Source organism: Hydra vulgaris, chromosome 08 (assembly GCF_038396675.1).
Source record: "Hydra vulgaris chromosome 08, alternate assembly HydraT2T_AEP".
NCBI lineage: Eukaryota > Metazoa > Cnidaria > Hydrozoa > Anthoathecata > Hydridae > Hydra > Hydra vulgaris.
In genome coordinates, this window is record NC_088927.1 from 38810690 (window position 1) to 38834024 (window position 23335).

The window sequence follows — 23335 nt, forward strand, 5'->3', positions numbered from 1 at the left end:
TGCGTAAAAATGCATGCATTTATTTTAGCAATAAAATAAATATAATTTATGTAAGATTCATTGTCGTTAACTCTTGTCACATGAAGATTTGGTGTACGAAATACATTTTTATCGTGAATTCTTGTAGGTTTGTTAAAGTGCCAGCAGCCAATTATTTGATTTGTCAATAACATAATTCTCCGAAATGATGGTGCTTTGTGACCTAAATATAAATGAAACGAATTTAGCTTAAAAATTAGTAAAATAAACTTAAGAGGTATGGGAAAAATAAAAAAAAAAAAATAAAGCTATCCTAACATCACCCCTCTCCCCCTCCCCTCCCTCAAATTAGTAACCGAAAACAGTTTAGTATGGTAAAAGTTAGGTTAAGAAAAAAGATAAATATAAAAAAGATAAATAAAAAAAGATAAATATAAAATTTTTTTAAACCTTTACACGTTTTGAGATGCTTACAATTCTGATAGCCGACTAGTTAAAAAGGGTTCATTCGAATTAATAACAAAATCTAGGTGTTTTGCTTCATTTTTAAAGTCTTCATTTTTCATTTCTTCGTTTTCCGCTTCTTCAAGCATTTTTCTCTCTTTTCTACCGGCTAAAAAAGTGTTCATATCTAACGGAAGACGATTCACTAAAAAAATGTATGATTTATAAACTTAAACGATAAACAATACAGTAACTTGAGGTAAAAGATTAGAATAAAATAGATCATATTTTACAATACAAACGGAAAAAAAATATTTTGAAAATATATTAAAAAAATCGGTTCTTATGGAAAAGTTTAATTCTCTTTAAAATTGGTAAAAAGTTAACATTTTAAAGAAATTAAAATGCTAAAAAAATTAAAAATTAGTTGAAAATAAAATGAAATAAAGAGAAAAAACTACGAAATAAATAATTACGAAAATCAATTTAATTAGAAATAAAATGAAAACTAATCTTATTAGAAATTAAATTTACAAAAAAAAAAAATTTAAAAAAATACTTTTATTAAATACAAACAAACTTTGGTTGTTTTAAAGTTTAGTCTTAACTTAGTCTTACTTAGTCTTAGACGTACTTAGTCTTAACTTACCTTCAAAAATTTGTTTTAAAATCTAAATTAACTGCATGAAAATTATTGATTTACTTGAAGTAAATATCTTTGATAAACATGTTATTCATGCAAGTTTATTTAAAAATGTTAATGTTTTACAAATGTTAAAGTTTTAAAAATGTTAATTAAATTAAATGTTAATTGCCAAAATGGCAAAAGATTACTACATCTGTCCAACAACGTCTGTGGAGTAGTCCAAGACCATCTGCACACTTTTGTCCAATATTATCTGTATTTTCCTTTTACTCTAACGACATTTGTCCAATATCAACTGAACTACATCAAAAGAAACATCTGGCAATTTTTCTCCGAGTCCAATAACATCTGTAAGAATTTTCTCCAGATGTAATTACATCTGAAAAAATTCCTAAATGTAACTACATTTGGTTAAAATAATGCATTATTAGTTAATTCATCTTAAAATTAACTTCATCTTAAAAATCTACAGATGTAATTGCACAGATGTTATTACACTTTGATAATTTAAAAGATGTAACTACATCTGTAATATTCACTTAATTTTTGCACAGATGTTATTAAACACTAATAAAGTTTCAGATGTTGTTGGACAGATTATACTTCATTGTATTTACAGATGTTGTTGGACAGATATTATTATAAGTTATTTTATAATATATTTTAAATATTTATCACTGATAATTTCTTTTGCTTAACTGGTGATGCTTTTCCTAGCAATTTTGAAAGCAAAAGAAACTTTGCCAGCAGATAGCAATTTGTTCTGCAAAGTTTTTCAGATAGTAGCCTGTGCTGTTTATCACCTTCTGTACCATGCAAATAGTTATTTTCAAATGGTTTCAAAGGATTGACGACTATTGCATACTTTGCAAAATTTTTGAACAAAGCCTGTGTATGCCAATAATGGGGTATGCCAGTAATTTCTTCTGTCAACGCTCTAGAGCTAAACAAAAATTCTCATAGAGAAATCTAAATTGAGTCCAAGTAGCAAATGTGCTTGTAAAGTGAGTCAAGCATCAACAAATAACTGTTTTCGAATTTAAACGTGTATGTTTGAATTGTGTATTTCGAACTCAAAAGTGTATTAATAGATTTGATGCTTTGCCCTGTCCATCTCACTCCCAATGTTCAAAAGAACTGTCAGCTTGTGGTTCATTCTTGAACTTTTTCCCTGCATTTCTTTTAAAAAGAGTTCTGCAGCCATTTTTCAAAAGGCCTAAATGCAAAAAAATTAAAGTTGACTTTTTTACAAAATAAGCTAATTTAGATACCTACAAACATTATTGAATAAATATTTTTAAAGAATTATAAAAAAAGTTCATAAAAATTATTAGTTTCAAAAAACGTTTTACAATGAATATTTTATGTATTTCAAGAAAAAAGTAATTTAAAAAGTTTAATTGCGTTTTTCTTAAAATACATAAAAATCATCTTAAAATGTTTCGAAAAATGGCTGCAGACTTTTTCTACTGAAATGAACAACATTTTCTATCAAAATAAATAATATTTGGATTGCCTTTTCTACATCCTCTTTAGCTATATTTATTGTATTTTCATTTGCCAATTTCATTTTTCTGAAGGCTGCCAGGTTACTACAAAATATATCTCTAGGATCAACACTAGCTTCAGTTAGAAAACTCACCACTCTCTGAAAACATTTGGCAAAATATAATTTAACTTAATCTATTGGAACAATGATAAAACATTAATTAAAAAGTTGAATAATTTCAAAATTCAATTGTTTATTTTTAATTTAAACATTTGAAAAACCATCAAAAAATTAAAAGTAAAATACTATTATATGCTTTTTCAAACGTTTGTGATAAATACATTATTAAATAAAAATTTTTATGGTCATATAAAATAACCACAATAATTTTCTTTTAAAAACAAAATAAACATATAAACAGTATCTGTAACAATAATATTCGGATAATATGAGCACCTAGTAATAATAATTCAGGTAATATGAGACCTAGATAATATGAGAGCACCAAAAGATTTCTAAGATGTAAGCAATGAAGTTCAAGTTACTTTGTACTTTTATAATCGCCTTTATGTGATAATAATAGAAAGCAGGATAATTAGCATAAAGTTATACTCAGTGACTCAATTTTTCTGCATTGGTAAAATATTATGATTACACATGAAAGAATCTGTGGCACAAAATTTTGATGCTGAAATATAGATACTTTTTTTTTCTTAAAGAAAAATATATTAGCTAGAAATCCGTTCCATTTTTGTTTAGAAAAAAATGCATAGAAACATTTATTTTTGACTTCATTTAAAAACAGCATTTTTATGTAATATGAGCATGCTTTTTAAATTGAAGCCAAAGTAAAACTTTTTTATTATTTTAACAATTCTAAAGCTTTCTGTAATTTAAATTTTAAAATTTTTTATTGTTTAAAAGTTTATAAAATTGAAAAAGTAACAAATTGAATTTTTTTTGCATAAAACAAAGTTGTAATGTTTCAATAAAAAGTGTTTTAAAATTTGATCTTTTAATGATAAGTTTTGTTAATAACAAATCATTATATTTTACAAATCAGTTTTAATTTTCAGGCTGGTATTTTTTAACTTAATGTTATTTTTTGAAGCAAATTTAAAAGTGTTCATATTACCAAGTGGTCTGGGTAATATGGGCATTTTAACTACTTTTTTAAAACCTCTGTGTTTTTAAGAAAAAAATGTAGAGTGCCAAATATCTAACTGGATCATAAATATTGATCCCTAAAAATTGTTTATTTGGTAAAATTTTAATTCAGCATAAGTATTCTTGAAAATATTCAAATTTTCTCTTAAGTTGCTCATAATACTCTAATCTACTCTAATCTAATAATATTAACAATAATAACAACAAAAACAATAATAATACTCATATAACTTACTTAATGCTCTATCAACTAAGTCACAATTAATCTTCTCTTCCTGCTTAAACTTTTTCTAAATTGCAAAAAAAAAAAAAATATGTGAAAAAAATTATAAGCAGAACAACTAAAAAAACTTAAAATGATAATAACAGTACTAATGTAATACAATGAAAAATAGAAGACCTTGAGTTCATTTCTAGTAAACCGTCCAAACGCTTTTGCCATCAATGTAAAATCAGTACCTATTTCACTTAGGGCTTTATAAAAACGCAAAGTTTCTAAAAATTGTCAAGTTAAAAAATAATTCATCTTGAAAATCATAACCAAGTACTCAATTTTAATAAAAACAATCAATATATTAACCATCCATTCCCCAATGTTTTATCTTTCTTTTTTTTCTTCCAGAATGATAACTCAATGAGTCTTCATAAAGTATTCCACTAAATAATTACATATATACATAAAAGACAAAAATAAGCCTGAAATAAGGTGTTGAATAATTACGCATATACATAATATACATAATATTAAACTCGTATAGTTAAAAACATTATAAATAAACCCTTTTTTGTCCATTTATTTCACCATAAAAAATGGAAATTTACAATAATAAATTATAAACTTACATAAATAAAGTTAGGTGTCACTCGTATAGTTAAAAACTAGTCAATGGAGTGACACCTAAAAAAAAAAAAAAAAAGTAAATAAAACATGGAAAAAATTTAAATTAAAAAAAAAGAAGAGAATAAACAAAAAAAACTAACATAAAAAAGAAGAGAAAAAATAAATAAATAAAATAAAGCACTGATAAATAATGATAATAGAAATAATAATAACAATAATAATATTAGTATGAATAAAAAAGTTTTAATACAAATTATAATAAACTATAACAAGATTTAATAAAAATTATAACTAATGGAAAAAAAAAAGGTAAAAATTATTATATTAAAATTTATAACTATGACAGTAATTATAAAAATAAAGAAAACAAAAATTATAATAATAACTATAAAACTTTTACTAAAATGGAATAACTACCACTACAAGCCTACTAACTACCACTACAAGCCTACTAACTACCACTACAAGGCGAATAACTACCACTACAAGGCGAATAACTACCACTACAAGCCTACTAACTACCACTACAAGGCGAATAACTACCACTACAAGGCGAATAACTACCACTACAAGCCGAATAACTACCACTACAAGCCGAATAACTACCACTAAAAGCCGAATAACTACCACTACAAGCCGAATAACTACCACTACAAGTCGAATAACTACCACTACAAGCCGAATAACTACCACTACAAGGGTTGAATTAAGCAATTGCAAAATGCAAAATCTGGTAAAATATCTTCAAAATTTTAGTTTATGCAAAACCGTGTTCTTTGTTTCCAAGGGACAAATCAACTTAAATTTGTTAGCGAAAAAGTTATAAAAAATAAAACAATAAACTTACGACTACAAAACTAATAACACTCTAGTAACTAACTGCATTATGAATGTAATAACACTATAATAGTGTTATTACTTTTATAACGCACTTACAACTTTTATAATTCATTCTTTGTTCAAACATTATAAGCACAAAATTTAATTGAAGTAGAAAAGCATCTAGAAAAATAGAGTGGATTTCAAATAATTTTTAAAACTTAAGGAAATTGTTTAAGTTCCTTAATAAAAACGAATTGTATGAAAAGTTTAGCAATATGAAATAAGTTATTAATGGTCCGTAAAATGGATGTTAATTTTTAAATCAACCAATAAAAATTTTTTATTGGTTGATTATAAAATTAACGCACATTTTTATGGATTACTAGTAACGTTTTTCATAATGCTAAACTTTGTATAAAGTATGTTTTTATAAAGTTGTTTTAGTGTATTTCTAAAAGTTCCTGAAGTTTTTAATAATATTTGAATATCCACTTTATTTTTTCTAGATGCTTTTCTACTTTTACTAATGTTTGGAATTACGAATGTCGTTTGAACAAAGAACGAACTTTAGAAGTAATAAGTGCTTTATAAAATTAATAACACTATAATAGTTTTATAACTTTCATAATGTGACTATTAGAGTGTTATTAATTTTGTAGTCATAAGTCTATTGTTTTGTTTTTTATAACTTTTTCACTAACAAACCTATAACAATTTGCTCCTTGAAAACAAAGTACATGGCTTTGCATAAATATAAATTTTGAAGACTAGATATTTTTCCAGATTTTGCAAATTGCAAACGCTTAATTCAAACCTTGCACTATAATTATAAATATTATTAATAAGGCATCTAAAGTAAAGATTTATTAATGATAATAATAATAAAAATAATAGTTTAAAAAAATAGTGTAAAATAAAAAAATAATAGTTTTATTTATAAAGTAATATATTAAAGCAATAATAATAAATATAAAATTATATTCAATAGATATATACTTAAACAAAAACATCCTAATTTGTTTCCATTAAGATGAAAGATGTTGGTAATAAAGGGTGTTTAGTTAAAATCTTTCCTTTTATGGTATTGATTGGTTCCAGTTAGAAATACATTTATGTTTATAAGCTTGCCATATTTGACAGCGTTGAAAAAGAAAAGGTGCAAATTAATATTTTTAGCATTTATTTATGTGTTGTATTATCACTTTATATAATAAAAAAAATTAATAAACAAATTTGGTAGATTCCTTTGGAGAAAATCAAACACAAAAAGACAGTGATAAAGCTTCACATGACCTTGAAATTTTAGAAGTTTTAGTTCAAAAAACCTATTTTGGATATTAGATCATAAAGAAGAAAATGTCATAATTCTTATGGAAGTTTGTTGTAAACTGCTTATACAATTTAAAATAAAACTTCCTTTTTGACCTCAAACACGCATTGTTTGAGGTCAAAATAAGAATTATGACATTTTCTTCTTTACAATATAATATCCAAAATAGGTTTTTTGAATTAAAATTTCTAAAATTTCAAGGTCATGTGAAGCTTTATCACTGCCTTGTTGCAACAACAGCTTAGACGGAAGGAGAATAAAGAATAGCAAATTGATACTAGAATATGTTAGGGAACATAGTGTCATGTTAATGACAAAATACTATTGACACATGATTTTTATTTAACCATAGTTTTTTTATTTAATTGAATTAGTTGATAGTACCATGAAAAAAAAGTTTTTTGTCAAGAAATACTCCAAGATAATTTATATATTTAGATGGGAAATGTCTTTTACCATTAATTCTAATTTTCACATTATTATCATTATTTTTTTAATATATTTGCTGATTTATTCACTTAAAGTTACAATAAATCAAAATAAACAAACAAGCTATGATACACATAACAGTGTATAGAGTCTAACAACAGTAGATGTCAGACTGTAACAGCTTTTCACAGTTTTGCATATAATTGTCATTAAGGGTTTTAAATGTATTTAAATTTTTTGCATCCACAACATCTTGTGGCAAACAGCTTCATTTGTCCACTATTTTATTTATAAAAAAATTATGTTGACCGTTTGTTTTTTTGCTTTGTTGTCTACATATTCTTATATTGTGTCCTCTTATAATTCAACTTTCTATAAATATAGGAGGATTGTACTAATTAATTACATCTAAGTTATTCATAAACCTGTATAGTTGCACTATATCACCCATTGACCTACTATTTTTCAATTTTGAAAGATTTAATTTATTTAATCTATTTTCCCATAATAGACCTTTTAAACTGTGGATACGATTTGCTCTTTGTTGGACTTGTTCAATCATATTGATATGTTTTTGCAAATGTGGATTCCATGATGGTGATCCATATTCAAGATGAGGTCTGACAAATAAAGTAAATAGTAATTTTTGGTAAGCCTTATTGACTGTATAGTTAATGAGGTAATTTCAGTTAAGGACATTTGATACATACCAAGATCTTTTTCTAAAGTTGTTTTTGTTAGTTTATTGGCATGTGTTTTATTTTTGGAATTACTAAGCAATAATTGCATCAAGTATTCGTTTTTAGGAATATATTTTCCAATATGCATAATCTTGCACTTGTCATTATTAAATTCTATTAACCAATTTTCAAGATTATATCATTAATCTATAAAATGAATAATAATGGCCCAAGTACTGATCCCTGAGGAACACCACTTATAACATCTGTCCATTCAGAAATATTTTCTCCAAGTACTACTTGTTTTAACCAATTTTTTAGAAAAGCTCTGCACCAGTTCAACAAATCACCAATAATACCATACCCAGCTAATTTTATACACAATCTTTTATGTGGCACAGTATCGAATGCCTTAGCAAAGTTTAGAAAAATAATGTCAACTGGAATATTATTGCCAAATGTTTTACTGACAATATCTGATGTTTCTATTTATATGTACAACAATTTTTTATGTTCACAAAACCATGTTGGTGCACTGAGATTTAATTATTATTGTTAAGATAATTCATTATTTCATCTCTGATAATACTTTCCATGACTTTGCATACAATTGATGTTAATGAAATTGTTAGTTAGCTGATTCAAGCCTGTCACCTTTCTTATGCAATGGTGTTATATTTGCATGTAACCATAAGTTTGGTAGAGTTGCACTTTCAAATGATTGATTAAATATTAACTCTGGTTGTAATGATTTACATAAACATTGTGAGTATTCCTTCAATACTCTTGGCTGTACTTTATCAACACCTGTTGATTAATTTGTGTTTAATTATTTTAATTTTGTTTCAATTATATTTTCAAAAAAATCTGTTAAATTATTTATTTGATTATTCACAAAACAAGTACTTTATCACACATACATTCATACTTTATCACACATACATTTAGGTAAGTTACTTTTACAAAAATTGAAATTTTTGTGAAATTTGTTTTGCAATTGAAATACAGCATAATAATAGACAATACATTATATATTACATATGTTTAAAAATACATTATAGACAACACATTATATACCATACATATATACCATACATTATATACAATACGCATATAAAAATAAATTATAGACAATACATTATAGGCATATCTTAAAAATACACATGCAACAAAGTACTTACTTTTTCTTAAGCATAGAGTTATCGACTTTCTTTTTTATGGTTAAACTAAACACAATTTAAATAATTTATGATAATACTTTATAAATTATTATAAAATAATTTATTTATTTTATTGGAAAAAATACCTAATATACCTAAATATCAAACAATAATATCTTTAACCTATTTTGATTGATCACTATTTCACCATCCTCATTAACCATAATTTGAGGAGCCATTACATCATTTTCATCTTCAACCATTATATCTGGTTCTGCTATAGGAAGAGTATTAGCTGTTTCTATTACACGACCTTCTTCAAAGGAACTGTCAAAAATAACTTAATTAAGAACTTAAAATAAAAGAAATATAAAATATATGAATAAAAAAGTAAAACTATTCTTGAAAATAATATTAAATTTTAATACAAAAAATACATTTAAAAAATAAATAACAAAAAATAAAAATAAATATTAAAAATAACAAAGATTAAACAAGTAATTAGTAACACTGTTGTTGAAATACCTTTTTGCTTTTAACTCAACTTTTTTAAAGCTAAATTAAAAATTGCAAGATATTAGTGAGATGATATGAGAGATATAAGATATTTCTGTCAACATAAAATATTGTCAACAGAAACACAACAGATATAATTAACATGTTAATTAAATTTAAGTTCAATCTGTGTAAGATAAGAAATTGTATGAAAATATATTGAAAGCAGCTTTTTATTTGATGTATTTGAATAACCATTAACACAATAAAGGAAATGAAAGTAAAATTGTGGACCAGAGATATGGTTATTTAGCATAAATAATCATATCTCTGGTTATTTATGCTAAATAACCAGCATAAAAACATATGGTTATTTAGCATAAATGTAATGGTGTGGCACTAAAAACCTAGCCTTTATTATATAAAAGTACTTTCCTATGTTAAGGAGAAGACCAGGATGATATCAAAACCTTTTATATGTCAAAGGTAGAACAAGGAGGCAAAAGGGGTAGAACAAAGGGATAGAACAAAGTTATTAAGATTGGGAGAAAAGAGTGGAGCCAAAATAATTAATTTGCACCCACAATCAAATGAAATTCCATTTGATTGTGCATGCAAATAAAGCAAAATAAGGAAAAAACCACAAGGTAGAGCAAGACTTAGAACCAACAAAAATAAATAAAAGTTTTCATGTCTGTTTTCAGTTACAATTTTCAAATAAAAGTTTTCAGGATACAATTTTCAGCAGAGTGACATAACACGTCAAAGTAAAAACTTTACAAAGAAATTACACAGCTACGCAGTAAAAAAATACCTGTTTAAAAAACGTAACTCTAGATTTTGATTTATTACCGTTGTTGTAATTACCGTTATGTTCAATGTATAATTCATTTGAAATAAACATAACAGTATTTGTCGTTATATTTTTTTCATATGAATTATACATTGATTGGGTAATAATCCGTTATAAAACACAAAATCTAGCATTATGTTACCGTTATGTAAATCTGAGAAAGAGGGTAAATATCTATTACGTTTATTAAATTTTATGACTTTTAAAGTTAAAAAAGGAAACTTTATTAACTTAAGCATATGCTTTTGTTATCATTATATACATGCACTATATATATATATATATATATATATATATATATATATATATATATATATATATATATATAAAGAATATTTTTTGCAACTTTTAATCATATCTTCTTTTTTTAAAACTGCAAGAAAATTATTTACATTTTTGTTTTTAAGTATATAATAATTTCTTGGTAAAATTTTGCAGTTTTTCTTTTTTTTTACCACAAGTAAAAAAATATTATTGCTATTGATTGCCAAAAGTAAAATATCACCAATGATGCACAATTTTCCTTGCAAAATTACACTACAGACAATCGCACCTTTGACAAAATCTTGTGGGTGTACCTTTTTTTAAGCTTGGAACTTTTCACGGATCCTAGGTTTATATATATGTGTGTGTGTGTGTGTGTGTGTGTGTGCCTGAAAAATGTTTGTCTAAAAATATGACACACCGCCACATTTTAACAATTCCATCCTTGCATACTTTTCAAATCTTGAAGCAATAATAACTATTTTTTTAATGTAATGTGATATAATCGAAGATTAAAGGCATGATGCCTTTGAACTGTGGGGGCACTAACATTTATATTAGGCGGCAATTGAGTAAGAATTTGTGAGCTTGATATCTGTATGTCCTCTAAAGCCAAATAACGTATCAACTTATCAGTTTTTGGAGTTTTATTTCAAGAGATTTATTTCAAGATATTTATTTATGCTATAGTTTTGCTGTAGTAAGTTTTGATATAAATTGTTAATATTTTTACATGATAAATGGCTAGAAAATGAGATTTGACACAAAAAATAGACCATAAATGACTGGAAACATGTTCTTTACACCAACAAGACAAAGTCTTAAATCTTTTGTTCCAATAATAGATTATTTCTCCAAAGAAAAGTCAGTGAATGGATGATAAAACAATATGCTTTGCCAACTGTGAAACATAGTGGGGGTAGCATTATTTTTTGGGGCTGTTTCGGATGGAATACCACATTTTAAAAATACGGAATAGAATAATAGGGAATATTGGCAAAAAAGTGTGTATTTAGACATTTTAAAAAGTCATACCATACTTTCAGGTCAAATTTATGGGGAGCCATTCATTTTTCAAGAAGATAACATATAAAAGTATTCTACAAAACTTTGTATTAATTACTTGAGTGAATTAGACAATGACCAAGTATTGAATAGTATGATTTTGCTTGCTCAATCACCAGATCGCTCTCCTATCAAACTTTTATTTATGGAATAAACTAAAAAAAAATGTAGCAAAACGAATATCTAATGGTGCAAAGGGTATTTTAAATATTTTTTTAGCAGTATATATACATACATATATATATAAATATATATATATATATATATATATATATATATATATATATATATATATATATACATATATATATACATATATATATATATATATATATATATATATATATATATATATATATATATATATATATATATATATATATATATATAGTAACAGAACAGGAGTGTGACATAAATATGTATCACTTGCCATTTTTAAGAATAATGTAAAAACAAATAATCCATTCTAAATGCTTGCTCAAAGTGTTTTTAGAAACACCAGAATACAGCTTTCTGCATTTGTGTACTATTTGTAAAACCATGGCCTATTTAAATACATGGCTGGACTTGTTGCTTACAAGTCCGATAAACAGTAGGTCAGTTTTTAGGATTTAATTTCATAATGTTAATAAACTAATATTATCCAAATATTAAAGCAAGCAAATATATTTCAAGAAATATATAACTTGAGAAAAATATAATAAAAGAAATACAGCTATGAAAAAACATAACTTATTAAAAAAATTAAATAGCTTTAATAAAAAATACAAAAGCAAAACCTAGTCCAGCATAAATTAGCTTTAGAAACAGTTAAGCAAATAAAAACAAAAATTAAATCCAAATATTATTATTTGAATTTTAAGAAACATTAAACTGAATTATTGTTGAATCCAAACAAAACATCTATAGCAAACAATAAATATAATAAGTTTATTTGTTGTATTCATTTTTAAAGGCTTCTACTTCATCTTTTTGAATCTTAATATTATAATAACAGTTGTGTGAATATACTGTCTTCCTGTTTCTAAATGGTCAGAACACATAAAACAAATGTTATTTTTAAACACTTCAAGTGCAGCTAAAGCTGAACTTTTCGATTTGTTGGTTTTTAGTTTGTTGGTATTGAGTTAATAGTAATTCTATAGTCTAATATGTAAAATAAGGAGCAAACATACTCTATCATGTTTCACTAGGTTCAGTTAAACTTTCCCTTGAGAGTATTTCAATATAAAGTGAAGATATTTTGTTAGTTTGAAGAAGATCTTGACACAAAGAACATTTAAATTTGGGTTTTTTTGTTATATACCCAGCAACATGAATAACAACTTAATTATTGAATAGCAACATGAATAACAACAAACAACATAACTAGAGATTCTTTAATTAGAGCTTTTATGCTGATTATTTTTTCAGAACTTTCAACTTCACGCAAACTAACTACAAACCTTCCACCACTCATCTGCCTAAGTTTTCCAAAATGTTTTTAAGAGGATCAGTTTGAAATCTGCTGGATAAAATGTAATAATATCCTTTTGATAGTAAATCTTCAATTAAAGATGCAGTTCCTTTTAATGTGACAATTAGTGCATTTGATGTCTGAGCTGAAAGTGACAATTTGTGAAATCCCTTTAAGCATTTAAAAGTTCAGACTTTTAATAATTTGCAACAACAGTATTTCTTATTTTATTTAAAACAACAAATTTCCTAATTTATTATTAGTATTATATATATTCTTTGAACTTAAAATTGTCCACAAAGAAAAATACTTAGTATATATTAAGTATATATTAAATATAGAAAATTACTTATGAAAAATAACTTTTATTAGCAGAATACGTTAATTCATGGAATATTTGCAAAGCAAGCTAAACACTTTGTTTATTTTTACCTCGATGTAAACTAGTTGGAGTAAGTTTATAAGTCTTTAAATTAGCAAGTTATCTTTTTTATTAACTTTGTGAACTACCAACTAACAATTAAATGAAATGTTGGAAAAATAAACCTCTTTGAATGTAATAAATTATTTCTGATGTTTTTTAAAATATGTACACTATCAAATAATGTGTAGATTTTATTTTGTCTATAATAAAAAAAAAAAAAGCTCTCTGTAGAGTTGTACTTTTTAATTTTTTAAATGCATGTGTATTGGTTAAATGGTTGTTTGTGATGATGGCGAGAATTTTTTGTTTTGACAAAACCATTAGGGAAGAGGTATTAAATTTCCTTTATGGTATAATTTTATATGCAGATTGGTATCAACATTAATGCTTTTAATGTTAGTTGATGATGCTATATTTTCAATAATAACACATTAATAAACAATGCCACCATACGTTTTCTTATAAAAAAACACTTTGAGGACAAATTTGTTCTGCCAAGTCATTGATTAAACAAATCTTATCATGTTTTTTGAAAACCGCTGTTTCACCTAGCAATAAATGAGAATAAGGTCTTTTTGTAGGAATCTTTCTGAAAGGTGCAGGTAGCAAAGAAGGCTTTAAAAAATTTTAATTGTTGGAATAGGAATCTTTATAAAATCTATTGTATTTTGTTTGCCTTGTTTAGTAAATTTTTTCAAAATGATCAATACATATTCCAGATAATTTAGATGGTTTTCAATTAATTCTATTTATGAACTTGATCCACCGGGAGCATAAATCTATGTCTGAGAGAAAATTAAATACTGTTTTAGTTATAAAACCCTATTCAGTATCGTCATTTTTTTCTTTTTGTAACCATTTCTTCAAGCAATTACACAGCACTTTTTAGGCATTTTATAAGACAAACAAATAATATAAAAATAAAAATAAAAATTTTTATTCTAATAACTAGAGTTATAATTCTTTTGAGAACCAAATGAAACAAATAAAGAACTTGACTAAAAACTGGCCTGCTAATTATTGGACTTGTAAGCAGCAAGTCCGGCCATGTATTTAAGTAAGCCATGGTAAAACATATCGTTTCTGCTTGTCATCTTTTAGTGAGGTTATTAAAATTTGTAATTAATTTCACTTCTTGTTCTCCTGCATCATTAACAACCTTGAGTGATTTCACAATCCACAATCCTTCATTAAAATGTATATTTTTAGGCCAGCTACTTGGGGGATTCTCTGAGAAAATCTGCATTAGTCTGGAAACGCTCAAAGAAATTCTTAATCCACTTGGTAATTAAACCAGATATCCTTACATTAACAAGTTTTTTCTACTAATCTCTTCGTAACTTGAGATTACGATTCTTAAATTTACTCTGTCTTAGCCTTAGCCTGAGTTAGGGACTTAGTTTGTCATTCCCTATTTTTCTTTGTCTGAAACTGAGGGATCAAAGAACACTAGAGCTAAATTCTGCATTGAAATACCACAAATGGTTTGAGAATTCCTCCAAAGCTCTTGTAAATATCAATCTCTTGATAATCTAACAAATGCTGGAGGCTTTGTATGGGAGCAAGACTTTGACCTCGTGCAATATTTCCTCTTCTAATATAATAAGTGATATTTAATTTAACTCAAACACTGCTTTTTTATTCAAACTATGCTCATCCTGACCTCTGGAAATGCATTTTAAAATATTCAAAAAATATTTAAAAAACTTATCAGTTAAGTGTAAGGCAATTTATAAAATTTTTTTTTGTTTTTACTTCCTAAAATTTATTCATGAAACAGGCCAGCATTGATTTAACTGTATTTTAATATGATCTGTAAAGGCTAACAAAAAAAAAACCATTAAAAAAAAATGCTACTATGATAAAAGATTTTAATTTTGTTTTGTTTTATAATCTAAATTTATAAGATTTGATTGTTGATTACCAAAGTTTTTTTTCTATTAGTAAGGAATTATATCATTTCCATTTTTTTAAATTCATCCATGGTATCTGTAACACCATAATTTTTTTACATGGTGATAAAACACTCAATTCTAAATCTAAAGGTTCAATGAACACAAAATTCATCCTATGCCTCTGTAACTACTTTGCCCAACCTGTTTTCCAGTCTTGTTTAACAAAAGTATTTCAGAGTTTAAGGTCAAGAGAGTTGCACATTAAAAGAAAGAGTCCTTGCAGTTAATTTTAAAAAAATTAAATGTGACGCTGAAGATTTAAAGCTATTTTTAACAATCAAATGCTCATTCTGTGATGCAGATACTACTTGTGATATTATAAATAAAAAGATTAACATTTAAGGTTTACATGCTTTTATTACCAACAATTAAATAAGGGGTCACCATTGCCCACAATTTTATTTTTTTATTAGTTAAATAGGTGCTTTAAGAAATCCTTACAATACAGAACTCTAAGAACTTCAACAGAGCTACTTAATAAAACATCCTTATTTTTCTTCTCCTTGGTTGATATTCCACGGCTAAGGAGCCTCATCTATTTTAAAGTAGGTAATAAACTAACAAACAAAAAAAAGAATACTCAACATGTAATAATAAGAAGAAAGATTTTTGATATGCAGACTTCCATATATATATATATATAAAACTTTGCATAATTAGTAAAAAGTTTGCATAAAACTTTGTATAATTACTAAAAAGTAGATTTTTAATGATTCGAAAGAATATTTGAACGCATTTTGTCCTAATGAATCAAAAATAGAGAAAATTATACATAGCAGTGGTAGATGAGGTTTATTATTAATTTAGAATGATTTATAATTTAAAAAGTTTTAAAAAAAGAATAGAAAAAAAAATTATTTTGTAAATTCCAATATAATTAATATAACTAAACTACCTCTTTGGTCTGTAAGAAATCAACTCTTGCATTGTTAAACCAGACATGTTTTTTTCAATAGAAAAATTCTCTCCTTTTTGTTTTTTTTCTTGTTCTTTTTGTTCTTTGTTAGATGAAGATATTTCACTTACTGTCTAGACAAAACAAAAACATGTTTGTTAACAAAAAAAACCAGATATGATTATCTGTATTATTTTTTAGTTTGTTAAAAATAGTCAAAACACAAGCCGAGTTTTCAATGTTACCTTCTTAGATCTTATCTTTGGCTTATTTTTTGAAACCTGAAATTAAAAATAATTTTTAAAAACTAATGTAAATAACGTGTTGTTTAAAACAAATGATATTATAGTTATTTTACAAAAGATAAAAATTATTTATAACTCCTAATAAGTGATCGACCAAAACAGGAAATACCCTGAAACCAAAATAAACCGAAATTTTGGATAAACTATTTAACTAAAAACGACATTCTGGCAAACACCAAAACTAATACCAAAACTAATACCAAAACTAATACTGAAATTTTTTAGGATTAGATCTAATTCTAAAAAAAACACAGATTAGATCTGTGAGATTTAATTCTAAAAAAATCACAGATTAGATCTGTAAGATCTAATTCTAAAAGATTCACAGATTTGTGAGATTGCAATTATTTGGAGCCACTAATGGCTTGCCAAGTTTTTTGACTTCTTTTCATTTTAGAAAATAAATTATGAGTCATAAATAAATAGTAAGAAAAATGAAATTTCTCATAGAAAAATTTATAAAATTAAAAAAATGCTTATACCCATGAAATATTTATCCTTGTTCACTTTCTATTTAACTTATTAAACCAAATTTGTTTTAAATAAAAGAATATGATGTACAAGAATCAAAATATCATGCAAATGGATGCACGCTATTTGCCAAAGATAAACTTAAAACTTCTTTTAGAAATGGTTTGTGGAAATTGCCCAAAAAAAGCTTAAAACTTAAAAAATTTAAAATCATACAACTTAAATTTTGGTTTCTGGTATGTTTTTCAACCAAGTCTTGTTTCCTACCGAATTCATAAAAAGTACCAAAGCCGAAATTTTGGTATTTATTCAAATTCAAATTTTGGCCAAAACCAAAACAGAATTTCGGATTTTCACTACTCCCAATGGTCAATTTCTGAAACGTTTAAATTCTGAAAACAAGCATAAAAACTGTTTTAAAATAAAAGCAAAAAAAAAATCCTAACAAACTTAAAATTTTAAACATAAATGTTTCCCATTATATTTTAAAACACCAGCTGCTTATGTGATTGAAATTGTTTCTGTTTATTTTATGCTTACTGATGTTTTAATATCAAAAAACAAACTCAATTATATTGCAAGTTTAATTTGCTTATTAAAAAATTGAAATTAGATATATAACAACTTAATATAACATAACTTAAAACAACTTAATATAATATAACAACTTAAAAATTGAAATTAGATATATATGTTAAATATATATATATTTTAAATTTTTTTATAGATGGCCCAAGAAGTATGTATATATGTATGTATACATGTATGTATGAATATATGTATGTATGACATGGCAAGGCAGGTTGTCTTATCACAGAGCAACGCAGAAGAGCATTTAACTAGCAAGTTCATATCTTCTTCCCTACCAATGGCCCAAAATATGCCCAGAGCTTGCTTCTAAAGCAAGCGGTTTAACCACTGTGCCACAGCTGCTTGAACATTTAAAATAACAATTTGAAATTATATATATATATATATATATATATATATATATATATATATATATATATATATATATATATATATATATATATATATGTTATATAACAATTCGAAAATTGAAATTAGATACATGTTATATAACAATTTTAAAATTTAAATTAGAAACATGTTATATAAAAGTATAAATAATGATAACTTATTATAACTTTAATTTTTAGTTATTATTTTTATTTCTCAATTTAAAATCAATTAAAAATGATTTCCATTAACTTTTTATAAACTTAAATTAAAACCTTTTTTTTCTTTTTCTTTATTGAAGAATCTTCATCCTCATCACAAGAGGAGTATGCAGAAAATGAAGATAATCGTTTTTTTCGTCTTTGTACTTCAAAATTTGGCCTAAACACTTTTTTCCCTGAAATAGATAATTTAGAACTGACTTCTCCATCTGACTGGGAACTGTAATCACTATGTGTTTCATTATCTTTCAGGTTTTCTTTTTCTGCTTCTTTATTAGCTTTGTGTGATTCTTCAAAATTTGTATGGTTATTAAATCTTACATGTTTTTTTTTGTCTTGTCCTTCAAGAACAGTAAGATCAACAAGCCCTTCAACATCAAAGTCAACATCAATAGCAACATCCTTTGATTCAACATCCTTTGATGCAACATCCTTTGTTGCAACATCCTTTGATGCAACATCCTTTGATGCAACATCCTTTGATGCAACATCCTTTGATGCAACATCCTTTAATGCAACATCCTCTGATGTAACATTATTTAAAGACTCAATAGCTATTATACTTTTTTCTGGACTTTTTAGAAACGTTTTTTTAGTTACATCATCATTTGTAATTGAAATATCAACTTTGCTTTGAGATTTATTTCTAAAACAAGCTGTTGGAGCTCTTTTAATTCTTTTTGTAAGTAATTTTTTACTGTCTTTCATTTCCATTTTTTCTGGCAAATCGATTAACTTCTCTGCATCAATCAGCTGAACTTTTATTGAAGAAAATTCATCTGAATCATTCACGTTTTCTAAATTATTGATTTTACTTTTTAACTTACCAGTATTTAATTCATTATCAACTTTATTACTCATATAATCACTTTTCACCTCAAGAGTATCATTATCACATTTATTTACAGCTTTATTACTCAAATTATTGTCTTTTATTGCAACAGTAACATCGCATTTATTTACAACTTCATTAGTCAAATAATAATTTTTTGTCACAAGAGTATCAGGAAACTTTGATTGACAATTAATAACTTCATTTAAATTTTCATTCCTTGCAATGGAATCAGACAAATTTCCTGAAGATTTTTCTGATTTCAAAACAGGTTCAGAGAAATAGTTTGTCTCAAGTTTAGTTGAAAGTTCTAAAGTTTTAGTTTTATTCGCTAAAGAAATATTAGGTACTATTTTAGTTCGTTTATTTAATTTTTTCTCTCCCTCGGAATGAATTTCTTCAGGCTTGTTGTCAACAAATAAAGGATTATTAGTTGAAAATAAGTCATTAGAAACAGCAGGTTGTTCAATTATTTTTTCTAAATCATTTTTTAATAACTCACTTTTTAAAATAGTTTTTTCTAGATCCATTTCACAATTCAAACTATCAACAGGTCGAGATAAATTTCTTGATGAAACCTTGGGGATTATTTTTACCCTTTTCTTCAATAACTTTTCAACTTTTTCATTTGTATTTTTTTGAGTTTTTTCAGCATCATTTAAAAAAATTGATTCTCCAACTTTAACAGGTTTAAAATCTTTAATGAAAATGTCAGATGAAAGAGAAACATCTTCATTTGATAACTTTATTGGAGTTTCCTGAGCCATGCCAGTAATATTTTTGGGATATGTTGTATTGCAAATTTGCTCAGCCTGTTCTGACACTATAATATTATAACTTGTAGATAAATTTGTTGTAGTTTGTAGTTTTCCTTCTGCATTAAATGAATTGTATCCATCATATGCATCAGATGTTGACCTCTCTAATAACTCTAAAAGAATAAAATAAAATAATTAATAAAATAAATAATAAAAATACAATAAAATAAAATCAACAAAGATATATACAACCAATTAGTTTCTACTGAAATTTAAGGAAAATTAGTTTATATTTAAATTTCAATAAAATTTTGAATGAATAAAATATAATACTTAACTTAAGATACTTAAGGATACAAATTGATATTGAATGTTGAATGTAATATGAAATTGAATATAAACTTTGAAACTACCGAGCGGGTACAGAACAAGTTGAAGATGTTTAAAACACATATTTAAATGTATTAATATGATTTATAGACATTTAAAACATGTCTTGTGCTCACTGGGTAAATGTCAAGTGTACTATGATGCAGGCCCATAGCAACCGGGTGGGCAGCAGGGGCATTTGGCCTCCCCCAATAATTTTTCAAATAACTAATTTTGTTCCTACAGCCCTGTGATGTAACAGGTCATTTAAATCTATTTTTCTTACATTTTTTTTTAAATTACTATTACATATTTATTTTGAACTATTATTACATATTTATTTTTAAACAAATTTTTTTTTATTTAAAATATTTTCACAAAATTTAAAATGACTTTCAGTTGAAAAAATATTTGTTTTTAAAGCAATTATTTTTTGAAGACATTTTTTTCATTAATCTACAGTACTTTAAGTAATTTATAATAAAATCATGGAAACTAATTTATTTAAACATTAATAAAATTATTTATAAATTACTATCATTAATGTTAAGAAAGAATGGTTTGCTGTATGTTCTTAATTGCCCAAATGCTATTTACTATGTTGACAAGACAAAACGATCATTAATGAAGTTTTTTTTACATAAACTAACCAAATACTATTTATAAAATTAATTCATCAAGATCTAAAGAAAATATTTTGGAAATAAAAAGTTTACTCAAATAGAAAATAATGCATATGTTTTTGGAACAGCGATGATTTTTATTTCACTCAAACTGAATCTAAATGGCAAACCCAACACTCTTTTAAAAACTATATTGAATGAACTGATGACAAATTGAAATATATTGTGCATCCTGTTTTTATATTCTTAGAAAATCATCCATATCAATTGAATGTTCATTTATTTAAATGTATAGATTAGAAATTCACATTAAATGATTCACATCATTTTGAATTGTAACAGAATCAAAAATAATTGATGGTTTTTTTGGTGCATTTTTGCGAACTTGTTTGTAATTCAGTTGCATAAGTACAGTAGTCTCTCGCTTAATTGCGCACCCAATTAGTTGCGCATCCCAGTTAATTGCACGTTTAGGCCCAAAATATTTGTGTTTTAATTTTTTACTGAGTTTTTTGTTGAAAGTGTAATTAGATCAGAAAACATAACTATTATTTTCCTGTGTTGAGTTAAAAACTAGTTTTTATCATAAATATTTTGAGATAATGATTTTATCAGAATGTAAATAGATAAATAATTCAAATTTGAATCAAAGTAAATGATAAATCTTGTTTTAAACAGATAATAATAAGTTTTAACGATTTATCAGTCAAGTCTCATTGAAAAAATTTTCATAAAAAAACATTGTTTTAAATTTAGCCGTCTATTCACAGTTCTCTTATTCCAACATTTTTATCCTTACTTCTTATGGCTAAAGGCAAAAGAAAAAGATTATCAGAAGATCAACGAGTCGAAATTATAGCTAAACTTAAAAAAATTGATGCGCCAAGCAAACGAGCGATTGCAAGAGAATATAATGTAATTGAAAATTCAATTCGATCTTTCTGGAATAATCGAGATCAAATAGAAAAAAGAAGTTTACTAATGACAGAAAAAGCTAGAAAAAAAGTGTTTCGATTATCGTCTGGAAAATTTAAAGCAATAGAAAATAAGCTATATATTTGGATTGATGCATTGCATCATTCGAAGATTAAAGTGCCTCCATCGTTAGCAATTATGAAAGCAAAAGAAATAGCGCAAAAATTAAATATAAAAGAAGAAGAATTTAAAGCTTCTTGGCAATGGCTCGCAAACTTTCATCATCGTCGAGGCTTAAAATCAATGCATCTCTTTGAAGAAGGAGCTGAAGTTGACAAAGATGATCCTGTTCTTCTTCAGCAACTTGAGGACCTTTACTCAAATATTAAAATGTACAGACCCAAAAATGTATATAATATGGACGAAACTAGACTTTTTTTTTGCTTGCTGCCTAGATATTCTCTGTTAATGCCTACTGAAAGCTTAGTAACTACAAGAGGTAAAAAAAAATCTAAAAAAAGAGTGACTTTAGTTGTTTGCTCCAACGCAACAGGATCTCACAAAATACCCTGTTCTATGATTGGAAAAGCTACACAGCCTGCTTGTATAGTCGGTAGAACATGGCCTATACCGTATTTTTGTCAGAAAAATGCATGGATGGATGTCTCTATATGTTGGAAATGGTTCAATGAAGTCTTTTATCCTAAAGTTAAACGCAAAACTGGCTTGCCTGTTCTTTTATTATTAGACAATGCACCTGGACATTTTGAGGTGTTTGAGCGAAATCTTGTAAAAGTTGTTTTCCTACCTCCAAATTGCACAAGTTGGAAGCAACCATGTGATATGGGGATTATTGCGGCACTCAAGAAGCAATATAAATATCTATATCTCTCAGACATATTGTTATATTACAGCCTCGATGTAAATACAAACAAATGTCTGAAAGAAAGTAGTCTTTAGTGCAAAGAGGTGCAGCAGAAGTGGAATACGGGAAGCCTGCGCATCTTCTTGACGCTGCTAAGTATGTTGATTTGGCTTGGAAATCAATTCAACCTTCATCTCTCAAAAATTGCTTCGACAAGGCAGAATTATTTCAGATTTCCAGTCCCGTTAACACTGAACTATGCTCTGAGGAGGCTGACTTCGCATCTTTTTATATGCTCTTGCTGCTGAACGAAATTGAAGAAATAGGAAATATGATCAGTTTGGATAGATTTCTTGTACATAAGTCATTAGTCAAAGTAATCCAACTGCAATCTATAAAAATAATTTCTATACTCAAGTCAAAAAAATTGATAAATGATGATAAATCATAACATAAATGGTCAAAAAAGTTGATAATTGCTGATAAATCATAATATAGTATAGGCTAGTATTAACTAAAATACATTTTCTAACAAAATTCTAAAACCAATAAGAGGTCATTAATAAGTCAAAATTTTGAAAATGCTGTATATAATTTGTATATATTATGGAAAAATGGATAT

General features: G+C 25.9%; 1 protein-coding gene across 3 annotated transcripts in view; it reads right to left on the reverse strand.

Moving 5' to 3' along the window:
• Window positions 1–23335, reverse strand: part of LOC101241459 (uncharacterized) — a 29234-nt gene continuing 5899 nt past the window's right edge. For 2 of the 3 annotated variants that reach the window (XM_065803670.1, XM_065803671.1), the window contains 11 exons: window positions 18406–20114; window positions 16640–16675; window positions 16395–16528; window positions 9513–9542; window positions 9171–9314; window positions 9009–9053; window positions 4306–4382; window positions 4126–4220; window positions 3961–4015; window positions 430–628; window positions 1–202 (listed from right to left, as the gene is read on the reverse strand). In XM_065803670.1, coding sequence (XP_065659742.1) covers window positions 450–628; window positions 3961–4015; window positions 4126–4220; window positions 4306–4382; window positions 9009–9053; window positions 9171–9314; window positions 9513–9542; window positions 16395–16528; window positions 16640–16675; window positions 18406–20114 — 2504 coding nt within the window. In that variant the 3' untranslated portion in view covers window positions 1–202; window positions 430–449. The remainder of the gene's footprint in view (window positions 203–429; window positions 629–3960; window positions 4016–4125; window positions 4221–4305; window positions 4383–9008; window positions 9054–9170; window positions 9315–9512; window positions 9543–16394; window positions 16529–16639; window positions 16676–18405; window positions 20115–23335) is intronic. The other variant, XR_010640119.1, reaches the window with a different exon arrangement.